Source organism: Myxocyprinus asiaticus, chromosome 7 (genome assembly GCF_019703515.2).
Source record: "Myxocyprinus asiaticus isolate MX2 ecotype Aquarium Trade chromosome 7, UBuf_Myxa_2, whole genome shotgun sequence".
In the NCBI taxonomy this organism is placed as follows: domain Eukaryota; kingdom Metazoa; phylum Chordata; class Actinopteri; order Cypriniformes; family Catostomidae; genus Myxocyprinus; species Myxocyprinus asiaticus.
Genome location: NC_059350.1, coordinates 14,832,433 through 14,848,831, shown reverse-complemented (window position 1 = coordinate 14,848,831; position 16,399 = coordinate 14,832,433). Strand labels below are relative to the sequence as shown.

The window sequence follows — 16,399 nt, the reverse complement described above, 5'->3', positions numbered from 1 at the left end:
ACACTGAGAGCTGCGAAACAGTCTCCTCCCCGGAGAGGCGGCGCTGAGTGCTCACAGGAAAACAGAGCAACTAGTCTACATAGGCGAGCTGACAGCTCAAAGACCGATGGCAAACGGCAAGTTGATTGTAGTGTTACAGCTTGTCGAATTTGCCAAACGACTGTGTCATGTGCCGGTGCTAGCATGTTATATTATTTACGCTGACATCACAGCGCAAATCGAGGCAGAAACAGCAGCTGCAAGTTGCAATTAACAACCCGCCTCTCCCAGCCGACACAGAGCGTGATCACATGCACAACTATACGCTCATAACTATCAAAAACCAGCTTATTAAAAAAAATAACGACGATGCAAGAAACCCCCGATAACATGAGACTTGTTATTCTCTGTTTTGACCTTGAAATGAAAACAGGTATGAGCACTTGCGCACATTGTATAAGCTGGGAAGACTGCTAAAGTTTACATGCAAAGTGAAACCAGTGGAAGAGGGGGAAAAAAAAAAAAATGTGTGCCATTCAGATTTTGCTCAAACTGCTAAATAATATTGTATTATGTACATCTATCGTAAAGCTCTCAAGGTTTATATTTTCTCCACTAACTATTGAAAGGTGTGTTGTTTCTTCACCACAGTCACCTTAAGCTTGCTCACTTAAGGATATAAGACTTAAGGCATGATTTTCTTCAAAGCTGCTTTGAGAAAAAAAAAAAAAAAAAAAAAAAAAAGGAGCCTGGATCAGCACAGAATGGCACGGTTCCCCACTGGTAACCGTTGGTCTGGATCATGGAAAACGATTGAGTTCTAGTTGTAGTTCTCACTTGTGACGCTGTGGATCTGTGATAGCCATGTCTCTGTGTTGTATCGTGTCTTCAGATGGATGGCCTGGATTAAAGCCCCACACAGGATGGCTGTAGCTCCTCTGATCTGAGGGTCTCCATGTTCAATGTACTGCAGTACATCACTGATGTACTGTTGTTCTGTTCACACAAACAACACATTTACACACCATTATATGAAGTCACAACTTAATATATTCTACTTCAATAAAACAAAAAATGGGTTAGTTGTAAGCATGCTTCTCACCATCTGGCTGCTGTCCATCTATTGGGTGCAGGTAAAGTCTGTTAAAGAAAGCCTCTGGCAGAAGAGCTGCTGCTGCCCCCACACAGCTGACAGCTAATGCCTTCACACTCACACGGACCTCATTATCAGGAACCAGCCCTAAAACACACACACACACACACACCAACCACATACAATTAATATTCTGCTTTTACACCACTTTTTACATCAAACCGGTGTTTAGGCAAATTAATCTTTTTGTATATACACTATAACTTTTCACATGTGAATAGGTTAGTAAATCATACAACCCAAATTCCAAAATGTTGGGACAGTATGAAAAATGTTAATAAAAACAAAAATGAGTGATTTGTAAATTATATTCACCCTTTGCCATATTGAAAGCACTACAACTACATATTATATGATTTTTTACCTTGTGAATTTCATTGTTTTTTTGTTTTTTTTAATGTACAGTAATTTCAAACCAGATGACTGCAACACTCTCCAAAAAAGTTGGGACAGTCGAGTATTTACAACTGTGAAACATCAACATTTCTTCTAATAACACTTATTAAGCATTTGGGCACTGAAGACACAAGTTTGTTAAGTTTAGAAAGTGGAATTTTCCCCCATTCATCCATTATTGCAGGTCTTTAGCTGCGCAATTGTACGAGGTCTTCGTTGACGGATGGTGTGCTTAATGCGCCACACATTCTCAATTGGAGACAGGTCAGGACTGCAGGCAGGCCAATCTAGCACCCACACTCTCTGCTTACACAGCCATGCACTTGTAATCCAGGCAGTATATGGTTTGAATTTGTCCTGCTGGAAAATGCAGGGATGTCCCTGGAAAAGACGGTGTTGCTCCAAAATTTTTACATATCTGTCTGCATTCATGGTGTTCTGACAGATGTGCGAGTTACCCATGCCATGGTCACTTACACACCCCTGGCCCATACAGGCACTGGCTTTTGGACCTGACGCTAGTAACAGCTTGGATGACCCTTTTCCTCTTTGGCCAGGATAACACAATGTCTTTGTTTCTCAAAAACTTGAAATGTGGACTCTTCAGACCAAAAATCACAGTTCCACTGTTCTACTCTCCATCTAAGATGAGACCAAGCCCAGAGAATCAGCAGCGCTTCTGGACAGTGTTGATGTAGGGCTTCTGCTTTGCATAGTAAAGTCTTAACTTGCATCTGTGGATGCAGTGGCGAATGGTGTTGACTAACAAAGTTTACTAAAGTTATCCCAAGCCCATGTTCATGATATCCATTACAGATGAATGATGTCTGAGGGATCAGATATCATGCACATTCAGAAATGGTTTTCGTCTTGCCCTTTACGCACCGAGATTTGACCAGATTCCTTGAATCGTTTAACTATATTGTGCACCATAGAGGGTGAAATGCCCAAAATCCTTCCAATTTGTCTTTGGGGAACATTGTTCTCAAAGTGCTGGATTATTTGCTGAAGCATCTGTTGGCAATTTGACAAGTCTTGAATGATCCTTGCTCTTGAAGGACTAGGCTGTATTTGAAGACTCCTTATATAGTATACAGTATTATTACACAATTGCCTCACCTGTTTAACATCTCCTGTTTCACACTGCTTTATTTTATCATCTCGCCAAATTGTTTTTAGACTTAAATTGCCCGTCTTGACTTTTTTGGAGTGTGTTGCAATCATCTGATTTGAAATTACTGTACATTAAAAAAACAATGAAATGCACAAGGTAAAACATCATATAATGTGTAGTTCAATTTAGCAAAGGGTGAATATAATTTACAAATACCTCCTTTTTGTTTTTATTAGCATTTTTCATACTGTCCCAACTTTTTTGGAATTGGGGTTGTAGTAGAGGTTATTTACATACAGAAGGTACAGTAACAAAAACAGCGAGTTTAATTCTAACAGTCAGAGAGAGGGTTGAAAATGGTCACGTATTATTTTACAAGAACTACAAGAAATCTTAAAGAAATATTCCGTGTTCAATACAAGTTAAGCTCAAATGACAGCATTTGTGGCATAATATTGATTACCACAAAAATAAATTGACTTGCCCCTCTTTCAAAAATCTGTTACAGAGAGGCACTTACAATGGATGTGAATGGGGTCAATCGATAACATTATTATCAAAGTATAGCCACATAACAGACGTTGTGTTAACATGATTTTAGTTTGATAAAAATTTGATAAATGCCAACCTTTTTTTTTTTTTTTTTAAAGATACAGCCAATTTTACAACTTTGTTTCCATGACGATGTCAACAAACCCTAAAACCATAAAATGACTGTAAAATGATGATCTAAACAAATTTACAGTTCAAATAATACATGAGTTTTAACAGAAGAATTAATGTAAGTGCTTTTATAAATTAAAAGCTTCACATTTCTGTCTTTAAACACTCCAAAATTTGGCCTTATTCACTTCCATTGTAAGTGCCTCACTGCAACCTCAATTTTTGCTTTTTTTTTAAAGGAGGGACGAGTTGAAATTATTTTTTGTGTAATCATCATTATGCCACAAATAATTCTGTTGATTGAGCTTAACTTGTATTGAACCCAAAATATTCCTTTAATATTCAAGCATTAAACATGACCACCAACACTCAAGAGCACTTGGTGTACATCCATGTAACAACAGCAAAGCATCGTAGTTCCTTCTCTGAGAGTTAATATGGAGCGGTGTTTTTCTTTCTTACTGTTTCTTTGTCCAGAGAGCAGAAAGGAGGCAGCCAGCAGCCGCACACAGTGCACCAGAGGCTCTTCCTTTGGGTCAGTGTAGTGACCAATATCTCCTTTAATCCTTGATGGCTTAAGTACATAACACAAAAAAAAAAAAAAAAACTGTTTTTTAAAATTGTTTACTACCCAGTTCAATATCAATTCCCAAATGAAATGTGTCAGGGTATGTGAAGATCTGAGATGCTGAATATACTTTTAACATTATTTGGTCTTGAACAACCCCATGAAATCTCTTGACAAGCACAGTTTTCATTCCTGTGTTGACATATTTTATATTGAAACAGGAAGTTTAGGCAGGACATACTGTATCAATTATATCACTAAATAGCCAATAGCCTTTAGTTGCATTAGTCATGAACCATGATTACGGTTACAGGTGGTATTACGGGGAGGGGTATTCTCAATCTAGAGAGCATTTGATTGGATAATATCTGTGTAGTGCAAGATGAGTCATCAGCATGTTTGGTCTGAGAAAGATTGTGAATTTTAAAATGTGTATATCTGCTTAAGCATAATTTTGACATATTTTAAAAAGCTACTATTTTAATTCAAAACTAATAGACATGATTAAAAGCCATAAAAAAACAAAAAAGCACCACTACAAATGTACCATAAAAATGGACAATGTTTGTATGTGTGTGTTTACCTTGTTGTCAAGTTCTGCTGACTCCAGAACCTCTTCCTTTGGTATGAATCGATCCACACTGCTGTCAGATGATTGCCTGTTGTGACCTTTACCCTCCAGAAGGTGGGGCTTACTTAAAGCTGACAGCAAGACCAAAAAACAAATTTGTGAGCCTAAGACCCCATTTACACCTGGTTTTAAGATGTGTTTCCTGTTAATCACAAGTGGTCATCATTAAATGCAGGTGTAAATGGGGTGCAAAATGGTTTGTGATCGGATCACAAAAACCAAATACGGAGGTAGTCAAAAACGCATGTGGCCACATCGTATTTGAGGTGTAAACTCTAATCCATCCTGAATGCGTATGGGACAGCAGTGAAGTGCCACCCCTCACCTGTCAATCAACCATTGTGCTAAAACAAGATTTTAAACTTTGCCGGTTACAAGCGGCCTTAAAAAGGAAATAACCGTCCAATCGGAAAACTTGAAAAAACAAATAAGTAAATATCGGTTTTACCGATTAATCGGTGCCGATGGTTGCTTTTTGGAACTATCGGTTATCTGCAAAAATCGAATAATTTATTATTATTATTATTTCAGAGTTTCTCCTCTGAAGGATTTACAGTTTAAACGACTCGTTTCTAAAGTATAACAGGGACCTCTAGATCACAATCACTGACACCTTGTGTTGATCTTAATCTTTCATCATAGACAATATTCATTCAAATTTTTAACATCGCTTCATTAGATTAGATATATCAAGTGTTCTAATTTGAAGTGGGGGCATGCAAAGAAAAATGAGACTATATGGAAATGTATATAATATCCAAAATAAGGGATATATACAAAATCTTTCATCTGGTGAATATACAGGCTATAAAAAGCTTAATTTGGTAAACTATACAGTAGAGCACTATAACGGTGCCAAGTCTCTGTCATTTAAAAATAAAATTCACAAAATAAATACGTATATTCCGGGCTTTTTATAGATAAAAGTCCAGCGTATTGCACCAAAGCTTAATTTTTCTGGTTTTTAGTGGGATTTTGGTTGCACTCTTGTAGCATAATGCATAATGATGCTCGATTATGTCTGTGCCTGTCACAGCAAGAAAATACTATGATTAATTTTCTTTCATTCTATAAATCGTTTTTAAAAACTATCGGCCGATTAAACGGTTGTCAGCCTTTTTCACCACCTTAGTTATCAGTATTGGCAAAATCCACTATCGGTCACCCTCTTATACATACACAAGCATGAGAACTTCACAGGTCTTCTTCAGTGTGTCTGATATCACATGCAGCGACACAGATGACAAGCACAAACATCTGAAACTCAGGTTAATACAGGTACTCCACTAAAACATTGGATAATTCTGCTCAAAATGTCACGTTTGTGCTAAGATTGAATTTTAACTGCAACTGGAAGAAATAGTATGCTGGTTTTATTCAAGTTTTCTTTGCCTTATGATTTTTTTACGGTTTATTATCATGCAGTAGCACACTGACATAGTGACTGATGTATGTCGTCATGAAATCAGAGACTGTCCCTCGGAATACGAACACAGTTGGTCACAGGACACGCATTTAAGCGACCAGGTGTAAACAGCGATGTGTCTCGCCTAAACACATGTGATCAGATCACCTGAGATGCATCATAATCCCAGGTGTAAACTAGGGCTGAAACGATTTGTCGACGTTAATGACAACGTCGACAATAAAAAATTGTCGACAAAAATTTACGTTGTCGAATAGTCGATTGATCTCATTTAACGTAACATGAGATCACATTAAACTCTAATGATGATGCACTAGAGCAGCACTGCAGCTCACGCCTGACCGAGGAGAGGAAGAATTACACAGCTCACAGAACAGATGCACTCTAAACTTTCCAAACAGCTTAAGATGATGTAGATCACAAAGTATGAGGGAATTATAATGCAAAAATACCAAATAAGTAAATACTGAAGCACTTTTAATGTATGCGTCACTAACTGCATTTCTTATTGTGAAGAAAATTGGCAATATGCAGCTTTATTAATAAGAGAGAGTTAGTTTTTTTGAGAGTTAAAGATGAATTGAAGTGAACAGAGAGGTGAGAGAGAGTAGTCTTCGCCCCATTATAACAAAATACGTTTTTGATTTGTTTTTGTTTTGGCTTGTTTCCCAATATAAATATCCAAAACTATTTTAAAACAACATACATTTTCTTTAGCAGCTATACTGCAGAATAAAATTTTTTTATCTGAGAATGTTGAATATAATATTAAAAATACAAATATATGGGGGACCTGGGTAGCTCATCGAGTATTGACGCTGACTACCACCCTTGGAGTCGCGAGTTTGAATCCAGGGGTGCTGAGTGACTCCAGCCAGGTCTCCTAAGCAACCAAATTGGCCCAGTTGCTAGGAGGGGTAGAGTCACATGGGGTAACCTCCTCGTGGTCGCTATAATGTGGTTCTCACTCTCGGTGGGGCGCGTGGTGAGTTGTGCGTGGATGCCGCGGAGAATACTGTGAAGCCTCCACATGCGCTATGTCTCCGTGGTAACACACTCAACAAGCCACGTGATAAGATGCGCGGATTGATGTTCTCAGACGCGGAGGCAACTGAGATTCATCCTCCGCCACCCGGATTGAGACAAGCCACTACGCCACCACGAGGACCTAGAGCGCATTGGGCATTCCAAATTGAAAAAAAAAAAAACACATACAGTTGTGCTCAAATGTTTGCATATCCTGGCAGAAATAGTGAAAGTTTGGCATTGATTTTGAAAATATGACTGATCATGCAAAAAAACTGTCTTTTATTTAAGGATAGTGATCATATGAAGCCATTCATTATCACATAGTTGTTTGGCTCCTTTTTAAATCATAATGAAAACAGAAATCACCCAAATGGCCCTGTTCAAAGGTTTACATAACCTTGAATGTTTGGCCCTGTTACAGACACACAAGGTGACACACACAGGTTTAAATGGCAATTAAAGGTTATTTTCCCACACCTGTGGCTTTTTAAATTGCAATTAGTGTCTGTGTATAAATAGTCAATGAGTTTGTTAACTCTCACGTGGATGCACTGAGCAGGCTAGATACTGAGCCATGGGGAGCAGAAAAGAACTATCAAAAGACTTGGGTAACAAGGTAATGGAATTTATAAAGATGGAAAAGGATATAAACAGATATCCAAAGCCTTGTAAATGCCAGTCAGTACTGTTCAATCATTTAAGAAGTGAAAAATTTGGGGATCTCTTGATACCAAGCCAAGGTCAGGTAGACCAAGAAAGATTTCAGCCACAACTGCCAGAAGAATTGTTCAGGATACAAATAAAAACCCACAGGTAACCTCAGGAGAAATGCAGGCTGCTCTGGAAAAAGACATTGTGGTTGTTTCAAAGAGCACAATATGACGATACTTGAACAAAAATGAGCTGCATGGTCGAGTTGCCAGAAAGAAGCCTTTACTGCGCCAATGCCACAAAAAAAGCCCGGTTACAATATGCCTGACAACACTTTGACACGCCTCGCAGCTTCTGGTACACTGTAATTTGGAGTGATGAGACCAAAATATAGCTATATGGTCACAACCATAAGCGCAATGTTTGGAGAGGGGTCAACAAGGCCTATAGTGAAAAGAATACCATCCCCACTGTGAGCATGGTGGTGGCTCACTGATGTTTTAGGGGTGTGTGAGCTCTAAAGGCATGGGGAATCTTGTGAAAATTGATGGCAAGATGAATGCAGCATGTTATCAGAAAATACTGGCAGACAATTTGCATTCTTCTGCACGCGCATGGGACGCTCTTGGACTTTCCAGCACGACAATGACCCTAAGCACAAGGCCAAGTTGACCCTCCAGTGGTTACAGCAGAAAAAGGTGAAGGATCTGGAGTGGCCATCACAGTCTCCTGACCTTAATATCATCGAGCCACTCTGGGGAGATCTCAAACGTGCGGTTCATGCAAGACGACCAAAGACTTTGCATGACCTGGAGGCATTTTGCCAAGACGAATGGGCAGCTATACCACCTGCAAGAATTTGGGGCCTCATAGACAACTATTACAAAAGACTGCACGCTGTCATTGATGCTAAAGTGGGCAATACACAGTATTAAGAACTAAGGGTATGCAGACTTTTGAACAGGGGTAATTTCATTTTTTTCTTTGTTGCCATGTTTTGTTTTATGATTGTGCCATTCTGTTATAACATACAGCTGAATATGAATCCCATAAGAAATAAAAGAAATGTGTTTTGCCTGCTCACTCATGTTTTCTTTAAAAATGGTACATATATTACCAATTCTCCAAGGGTATGCAAACTTTTGAGCACAACTGCAGTGTGTGTGTTTGTGTGTGTGTATATATATATATATATATATATATATATATATATATATATATATAAAAATCCTTTAAAAAAAGATGCATTCACCAGAGAATGCTTTTAGAGAATAGATCTTGAATATAAGTGTATTTTGTCTTTACTGCACTCGCAGAAGTATAACCAAGTGAAGAAATACACTTATATTTAAGATACATTCTCTTAAAGCAAGTATAAATATCTTATAAACTAGGCAAAAAAAGAAACGTCCCTTTTTCAGGACACAGTATTTTAAAGATAATTTTGTAAAAATCCAAATAACTTTACAGATCTTTATTGTAAAGGGTTTGAACAATACTTTCCATGCTTGTTCAATGAACCATAAATGATTAATGAATATGCACCTGTGGAACGGTCGTTAAAACACTAACAGCTTACAGATGGTAGGCAATTAAGGTCACAATTATAAAAACTTAGGACACTAAAGAGACCTTTCTACTGACTCTGAAAAACACCAAAAGAAAGATGCCCAGGGTCCCTGCTCATCTGCGTGAACATGCCTTAGGCATGCCGCATGGAGGCATGAGGACTGCAGATGAGGCCAGGGCAATAAATTGCAATGTCCGTACTGTAAGACGCCTAAGACAGCGCTACAGGGAGACAGGAAGGACAGCTGATCGTCCTCGCAGTGGCAGACCATGTGTAACAACACCTGCACAGGATCGGTACATCTGAATATCACACCTGCGGGACAGGTACAGGATGGAAACAACAACTGCCAGAGTTACACCGGGAATGCACAATCACTCCATCAGTGCTCAGACTGTCCGCAATAGGCTTAGAGAGGTTGGACTGAGGGCTTGTAGGCCTGTTGTAAGGCAGGTCCTTACCAGACATCACTGGCAACAACGTGGGCACAAACCCACCTTCGCTGGACCAGACAGGACTGGCAAAAAGTGCTCTTCACTGACAAGTCGCAGTTTTGTCTCACCAGGGGTGATGGTCGGACTCGCGTTTATCGTCGAAGGAATGAGCATTACACCGAGGCGTGTACTCTTGGAGCGGGATCGATTTGGAGGTGGAGGGTCCATCGTGGTCTGGGGCGGTGTGTCACAGCATCATCGGACTGAGCTTGTAGTCATTTCAGGCAATCTCAACGCTGTTTGTTACAGGGAAGACATCCTCCTCCCTCATGTGGCACCCTTCCTGCAGGCTCATCCTGACATGACCCTCCAGCATGACAATGCCACCAGCCATACTGCTCATTCTGTGCGTGATTTCCTGCAAGACAGGAATGTCAGTGTTCTGCCATGGCCAGCGAAGAGCCCGGATCTCAATCCCATTGAGCACGTCTGGGACCTGTTGGATCGGAGGGTGAGGGCTAGGGCCATTCCCCCCAGAAATGTCTGGGAACTTGCAAGTGCCTTGGAGGAAGAGTGGGGTAACATCTCACAGCAAGAACTGGCAAATCTGGTGCAGTCCATGAGGAGGAAATGCATTGCAGTACTTAATGCAGCTGGTGGCCACACCAAATAATGACTGTCACTTTTGATTTTTTGCAGTGAATTTCTTTACTGAATTCAACTTAATAAAAAGTTTTTTTTTTGCTTTAATTCAGTGAAGGTATTTTTAAAAGATGATTTTGTCCTCTTTATTGTTAGTAAGCACGTTTAATAGAACCTTTTAAGTCAGGGCACAAGCTGAATAATCAGATAAGTGCTAATGATTAATCGTTTGCAATAGTCGCAGAATAGTCAAATAATCATTCTAATAATCATTAGATTAATCGATTATCAAAATAATCATTAGTTGCAGCCCTAGTGTAAACAGGGTCAAAGTGATCTACTCACATCCAAACTAGCACCGTCAGAGCAGAGTGTATTGCTCAGTAATTCAGTGTTGAAAGTAAGAAAGTAAACAGTATTGTAGCATGTACCCAGTGCAGACTGAGAGAAAGGCTCTGAAGGTTTGTCAGGCGGTGGAGCTGCTCCCTCCTCTTCCTCGTCCTGCAATGTGCCGATCTGCATCCCTGAGTACTGACTCTCACTGCCGTCCAACACCTACACACACATCCAAATATAACCATGTGAATACTGAGCATAACACAAAAAACATTTCACAGCAACCCATTCATGCAAATGCAAACAAGGACCATTCAACAACAGTTCAACAAGCACCACTTTGGGAAACTCTTACAAATATTGTTCGATCACAGCTTCCATTTGCAATTTTTGCATAATCATATATGCATGTCTGGACGATTTTGGGCCTCACATAAAGAATTACTATAGTGCCAGCTCATGGATGTTCATCAGTGGTCCCTCACCGAGTCTTAAATAATTTACAAAAAAAAGTCACCCTAATGTTGTTCAAAACCTGTATGCTGTCGTTATTTCCATGAAACGCAAAAGGAGAAATCTGTACGCAGCTCTTTTTCATGCAGTTACGGTTCATAGTGACCACATCTGTCCTGCTCCAAAAATGACAAATAAACACTACAAAAGCACCATAAAAATAGTCCACATGATCTGAGCACTATATTCTAAATCTTCAAACAGGAGCTTTGTGCACTTACTATATAAAATGTTTTTTTCTTTTTTTGTTTTTTTTTTAGTATATAAAATGGTAAGCCAATGCATCATGCCAAGAATGTAAAAACACCATTGGTTCTTATCTCATGATTCTTCAAAATGTTCTACTTTTGTGTTCTACAGAAAAAATAACAGCATATGGGTCATTAGGGATAAAAATAATTTGTAAATATTTAAATTTTTGGGTGAACTATTTCTTTGCATTATGCCTGTTTTTAAAAGGAATATCACGGGTTCACTACAAGTTAATCTCAATCGATAGCATTTGTGGCATAAGGTTGCTTACCACAAAAAATTATTTAGACTCATCTCTCCCTTTCTTTATAAAATAAATAAATAAATAAATAAATAAAAAGCAAAAATCGAGGTTACAGTGAGGAAAATGTTTGGAGGGTTTAAAAGGCAAAATTTGAAGCGTACAATGTTATAAAAGCACTTACATTAATTCTGTTAAAACATGTATTATTTGAGCTGTGAAGTTGTTTAAATCGTCATTTTTACAGTTGTTTTAGTGTTTAGCATTACGTCGCCATGGCAATAAAGTTGTAAAATTTAATATAACTTTACACAGTAAGGTTAGTATACGATTTTAGCACACTAAAATCATGTTAACACGCATATTGTTTATGTCTTGAGGCTATTCTTTTGAAACAGTTAGTATTTTACCGTTTATAAATTGGCCCCATTTACTTTCACTGTAAGTGCCTCATTGAAACAGAGACTTTTCCTTTTATTTATAAGAAAGTCTAAATTAATTTTTGTCATGGTCAACATTATGCCACAAATGCTAATCGATTGAGCTTAACTTGCACTGAACCCAAAAAATTATTTTAAGTGTGAACTGATTAACTGAGATCAAATTGAGCTTTAAGTTATTTGAAAATTGGACATAATGGGATATCAGAACAGTAATGCTGCACAAATTCACTCCACCGTTTTCAAATTAAGCCCTTAAAACTGATCAGAGATCAGCATTACTATTGCAGGAACAGGGTTTGTGATCACTGGTCCAGAGACGGAGAAATGAAAGGTGTTTGAACACCTCAGGAAAAAGGCCGTGCATGTGGAATGGGGCATAAAAGCGAGCAGGGATCTAACAAGGCGGGGAAGAGCAACAATAGCCTCACCCCCTGTCCTCTGCTGACCTGGTCACTACTGCTAGAGAAGGAGATGGCAGAAAAGGTGGAGGAAGAAGATGTAGAGGAGGTAGAGAAGGAGGAAGAGGATGGCCTGTAGGAAGATGACTCGCTGTCGGAGTGCGGGTCCGGCCCTTCTGTGGGAGTTAGGGAAGGTGGTGAATAGTTCCGATAGGGTCTGCTGGTGTTCTGGACACTTACGAGCTCAGCGCAATCTGAAGGCGTCACAGCGGAGTCTGGTCCCTCCGTAGTCGTCTGGGAACTGTCACTAGGGGGTGATGATGACGCGGCTCCTGTCGACATTTGGTTGCCATCAGTTATTAAGTTGGCAGACGAGCTGACGACCCCCACGCCTCCGCTTGAGCTGCGGCTTAGCATGTCCTCCTCATCTTCATCGTCTGGAGTATCAGGCCCAACCCCCTGCTCTGAAGCACTCAGGTCTACCGAGTCTCCCGACTGCAAGGTGTGCTGGGAGGAGCGTGGCTGCTCTGTGATGATGTCAGATGTGCCAAGTGAAGAAACGCCTGACGATGACGGAGCTTCACTGGAGCTTTCACCACCTACTGAAGCTTGAGCAAATGTGACAACCATGCATTAATTCTGCCATACATTACATGTAATTTGTTTGTTGTAATTCAGCAAGTGTGTAAAGCATGCATATTAACTTGATTTCTAAAGAAAATTTTGGTGGTGTTTGCACATGCAAAACTTGCCACCAAGACACTAAGGAGTTATGGTTGGTTGCCAGGGTGTTGCTAAGGTATTCAGAGTGGTGTTAGCATATTAAAGCCCACCCCCAAGCCTCTACAATATTCTGGTACCTTGATATGGCTTGGGCCCTCTTTCATTGTAAATCTATGGGATTTTTTTTTTTGCCCATTTTATCATCCACCTAGATAAAAATCACAAGTTTGATCAACTACTAAAGTAATAGCGCATCTCTCCTTGACAAGCCGCATGATATGAGGTATCATGAATGTCTGTAGCACAAACAGTGTAGAATAAAATACACAGTGAAGTTTAACAATTTGGGTTAGTAGGGTCATTAAAATCCCTAACATTAAGCACGAACAATAGAGCAACGCTTTCTTTTGCAAGCACCACTTATTAAAAGAAAACTTCACCCAAAATGTTGCTTAAAACCCATATGACATTCTTTCTTTGGTGGAACACAAAATGAGACGTTAGCAGAATGTTAGTCTAGGTCATACAGGTTTGGAACAACATGAGGGTGAGTAAATATTGACACTTTTCATTTTTGAGTGAACTATACTCTTTAATATCTAAACTTAGACTTACCAGTGAAAGATCCTGTGGTGACCTCTGCCCTCTCAGGGTCATCCTCCAAACCCTCTTCTTCACCTAACAACAGCTTCCCTAAGACAAGCACGATACATAGGGAATGTCACAATGACCAAACACAAAATACTGAAAAATTATATACAGCGGGGTTCAAAAGTTCAAGAGTCCATTGTGACAATGCTTCCTTTTTACATTTTTTTCTAACATTATACAGTTTTTCCCATAAAAATTATATCAACATCTTAACAACTGAGTGAAATATTGAACTGAAAATGAACATAACATTTCAGAATTTTTAAGTATTTGGCATTTCCCCCTTTTGCTTAAATGACATCATTCACTTGAACTAATGCTGCGTTCAATTCAAAGTCGGGTGTGGGATATTCCCTCTTGATTTCTCCAATCTCCGACCATAAAGGCATTCCATTGCCAGATGCTTGGAAGATGACGTGTAAGGAAACAAAACTGCAAAGCTCCCGTTAGCTTAGCAGGTGTTCAACTGACACCAGAGACGTCTTCTAGTAGCAACCCAATCGATAAACAATGCTGCAATGCAAGCATTTGTGCTACACGTGTACGATTATCAAAAGAGAGTATAATTTACCATGCTATGTACATATGTCTCTACAAACGTTAATTAAACAAGATTTTATTTCATGTAAATGTAGGTCCTTTGACTCATTGATTGATATTATTTAGTAAAAGTTAATGTTTAATCACTAACTTTGTACATCTACCTGGGTTCCAGCATGTTTGTGTGACGTCACACACCTGCAAAATCGGAGTTGAAGATTTACACACGAGTTTCCAAGTTGAAAGTCAGATTTCAAGTGGCATTCCATTGCACTTTTCCTATTAGGAAATTGGAAATTCCAACTTTCTGAGTAGAACTGAATGCAGCATAAGAACATCTTGACCATTTCAATGGAAGAATGTAACATGCCAATGTTCCAACATTTGCTGATGTCAGTATTGACCGAAAAAAAGTCTCTTTTTTCATTTTAAATGAAAATTGTTCCAAAATCCTAAAACTTTGTCCACGAACCTCTCTGCTGACCCACTGGCGCATCCAAAAGGGGGCGCTATGTTGCGAAAAAAGTTTACGCTTAAAATATTCAAGTCCGTGGATACATAAGTCAGTCATATGTGGCAACGTTTGAAAGCATAGCATCTGAACTTTTCATAGATAACCATCACTTCTGAATTTATGTTACATAAAATAACACAATAAGGCCTGAAAACATCTGCGTTGCAAATAAGCGCCACCTGGAAGTAATGTGGTAGAAATATAAATGTGACTGTATAGTATTCTGTTGACCAAATATTATGATTTCTGTAAGACATCAAATATAATCATCTCTTTATGCACCGATCACTGCTGCTGTAAGCCCAAATAGCTAAAAACGTTATATCTGCTTTTACCTTAGGCAGTTTTCTACAAAATGAGCCATTTTGTTTTACTTGTCTGTGAGCTTGCTTGTGTGAAGCAATGTTATATCTTCGATGTCCAGAACAAAATATGCTGTCCAGCAGGAAAATCATGCTAAACAAATCATCGGAAATACAGTACTGTGCAAAAGTTTTAGGCACTTGTGAAAAACTTTCAAAGTGAGGATTTCTTAAAAAAAATTAATGACAAGTACACTGCGTGCCCAATTATTAGGCAAGTGAGTATTCTGATCTTATAATTATTTCCATGCACATTTTCCAACTCCAAACCATATAAACTTGAATGCTTATTGGATTCAATAATTTTCAGGTGGTATGTATTTGTGTAATGAGGGAGGGTGTGGCGAAAGTGACTAACACCTTATATCAAGGTGTGCATAATTATTAGGCAGCTTCATTACCTCAAAAAGGAGATTTAACTGACACTGAAAAGTCAAATATTGTAAAATGCCTTTCAGACGGATACAACACTCCTGAAATAGCTAAACTATTGAGGCGTGATCTCCGGACAATCAAACGTTTTGTTGCAAATAGTCAACTGGGGCGCAAAAAACGCATGGAGAAGAAAAGGCGCAAATTAACTGCAAAAGACTTGAGAAGAATTAAACGTGAAGCTACCAGGAACCCATTATCCTCCAGTGCGACCATATTCCAGAACTGCAACCTACCTGGAGTGTCCAGAAATACAAGGTGCCAAGTGCTCAGAGACATGGCCAAGGTAAAGAAGGCTGAAACACGACCACCACTGACTATATTCACAAGTTGAAGCATCAAGATTGGGCAAAGAAATACATGAAGACAGATTTTTCAAAGGTTTTATGGACAGATGAAATAAGAGTGACTCTTGATGGACCAGATGGATGGGCCCATGGTTGGATCACTAATGGACACAGGGCACCACTTCGAGTCAGGTGCCAGCAAGGTGGAGAAGGGGTACTGGTATGGGCTGCTATCATTAAGGATGAGGTAGTTGGACCTTTTTGAGATGAAGATGGACTGAAACTCAACTCTCAAACCTACTGCCAGTTTCTGGAAAGTAATTTCTTCAAGCAGTGGTACAGGAAGAAGCCCTCAGCATTCAAGAAGGCCATGATCTTTATGCAGGACAATGTTCCATCACATGCATCCAAGTCCTTCACTGCTTGGCTAGCCAACAAGGGCCTCAAAGAT

At 39.2% G+C, this 16,399-nt stretch overlaps 1 protein-coding gene across 3 annotated transcripts in view; it reads right to left on the bottom strand.

Annotated features, from left to right (window-relative positions):
• Positions 1-16,399, bottom strand: part of LOC127443871 (huntingtin-like) — a 78,842-nt gene that overhangs the window by 41,866 nt on the left and 20,577 nt on the right. For all 3 annotated transcript variants that reach the window (XM_051702865.1, XM_051702866.1, XM_051702868.1), the window contains 7 exons: positions 13,778-13,855; positions 12,680-13,047; positions 10,688-10,811; positions 4,457-4,575; positions 3,768-3,879; positions 1,082-1,219; positions 817-975 (listed from right to left, as the gene is read on the bottom strand). In XM_051702865.1, the coding sequence (XP_051558825.1) occupies positions 817-975; positions 1,082-1,219; positions 3,768-3,879; positions 4,457-4,575; positions 10,688-10,811; positions 12,680-13,047; positions 13,778-13,855 (1,098 nt within the window). The remainder of the gene's footprint in view (positions 1-816; positions 976-1,081; positions 1,220-3,767; positions 3,880-4,456; positions 4,576-10,687; positions 10,812-12,679; positions 13,048-13,777; positions 13,856-16,399) is intronic.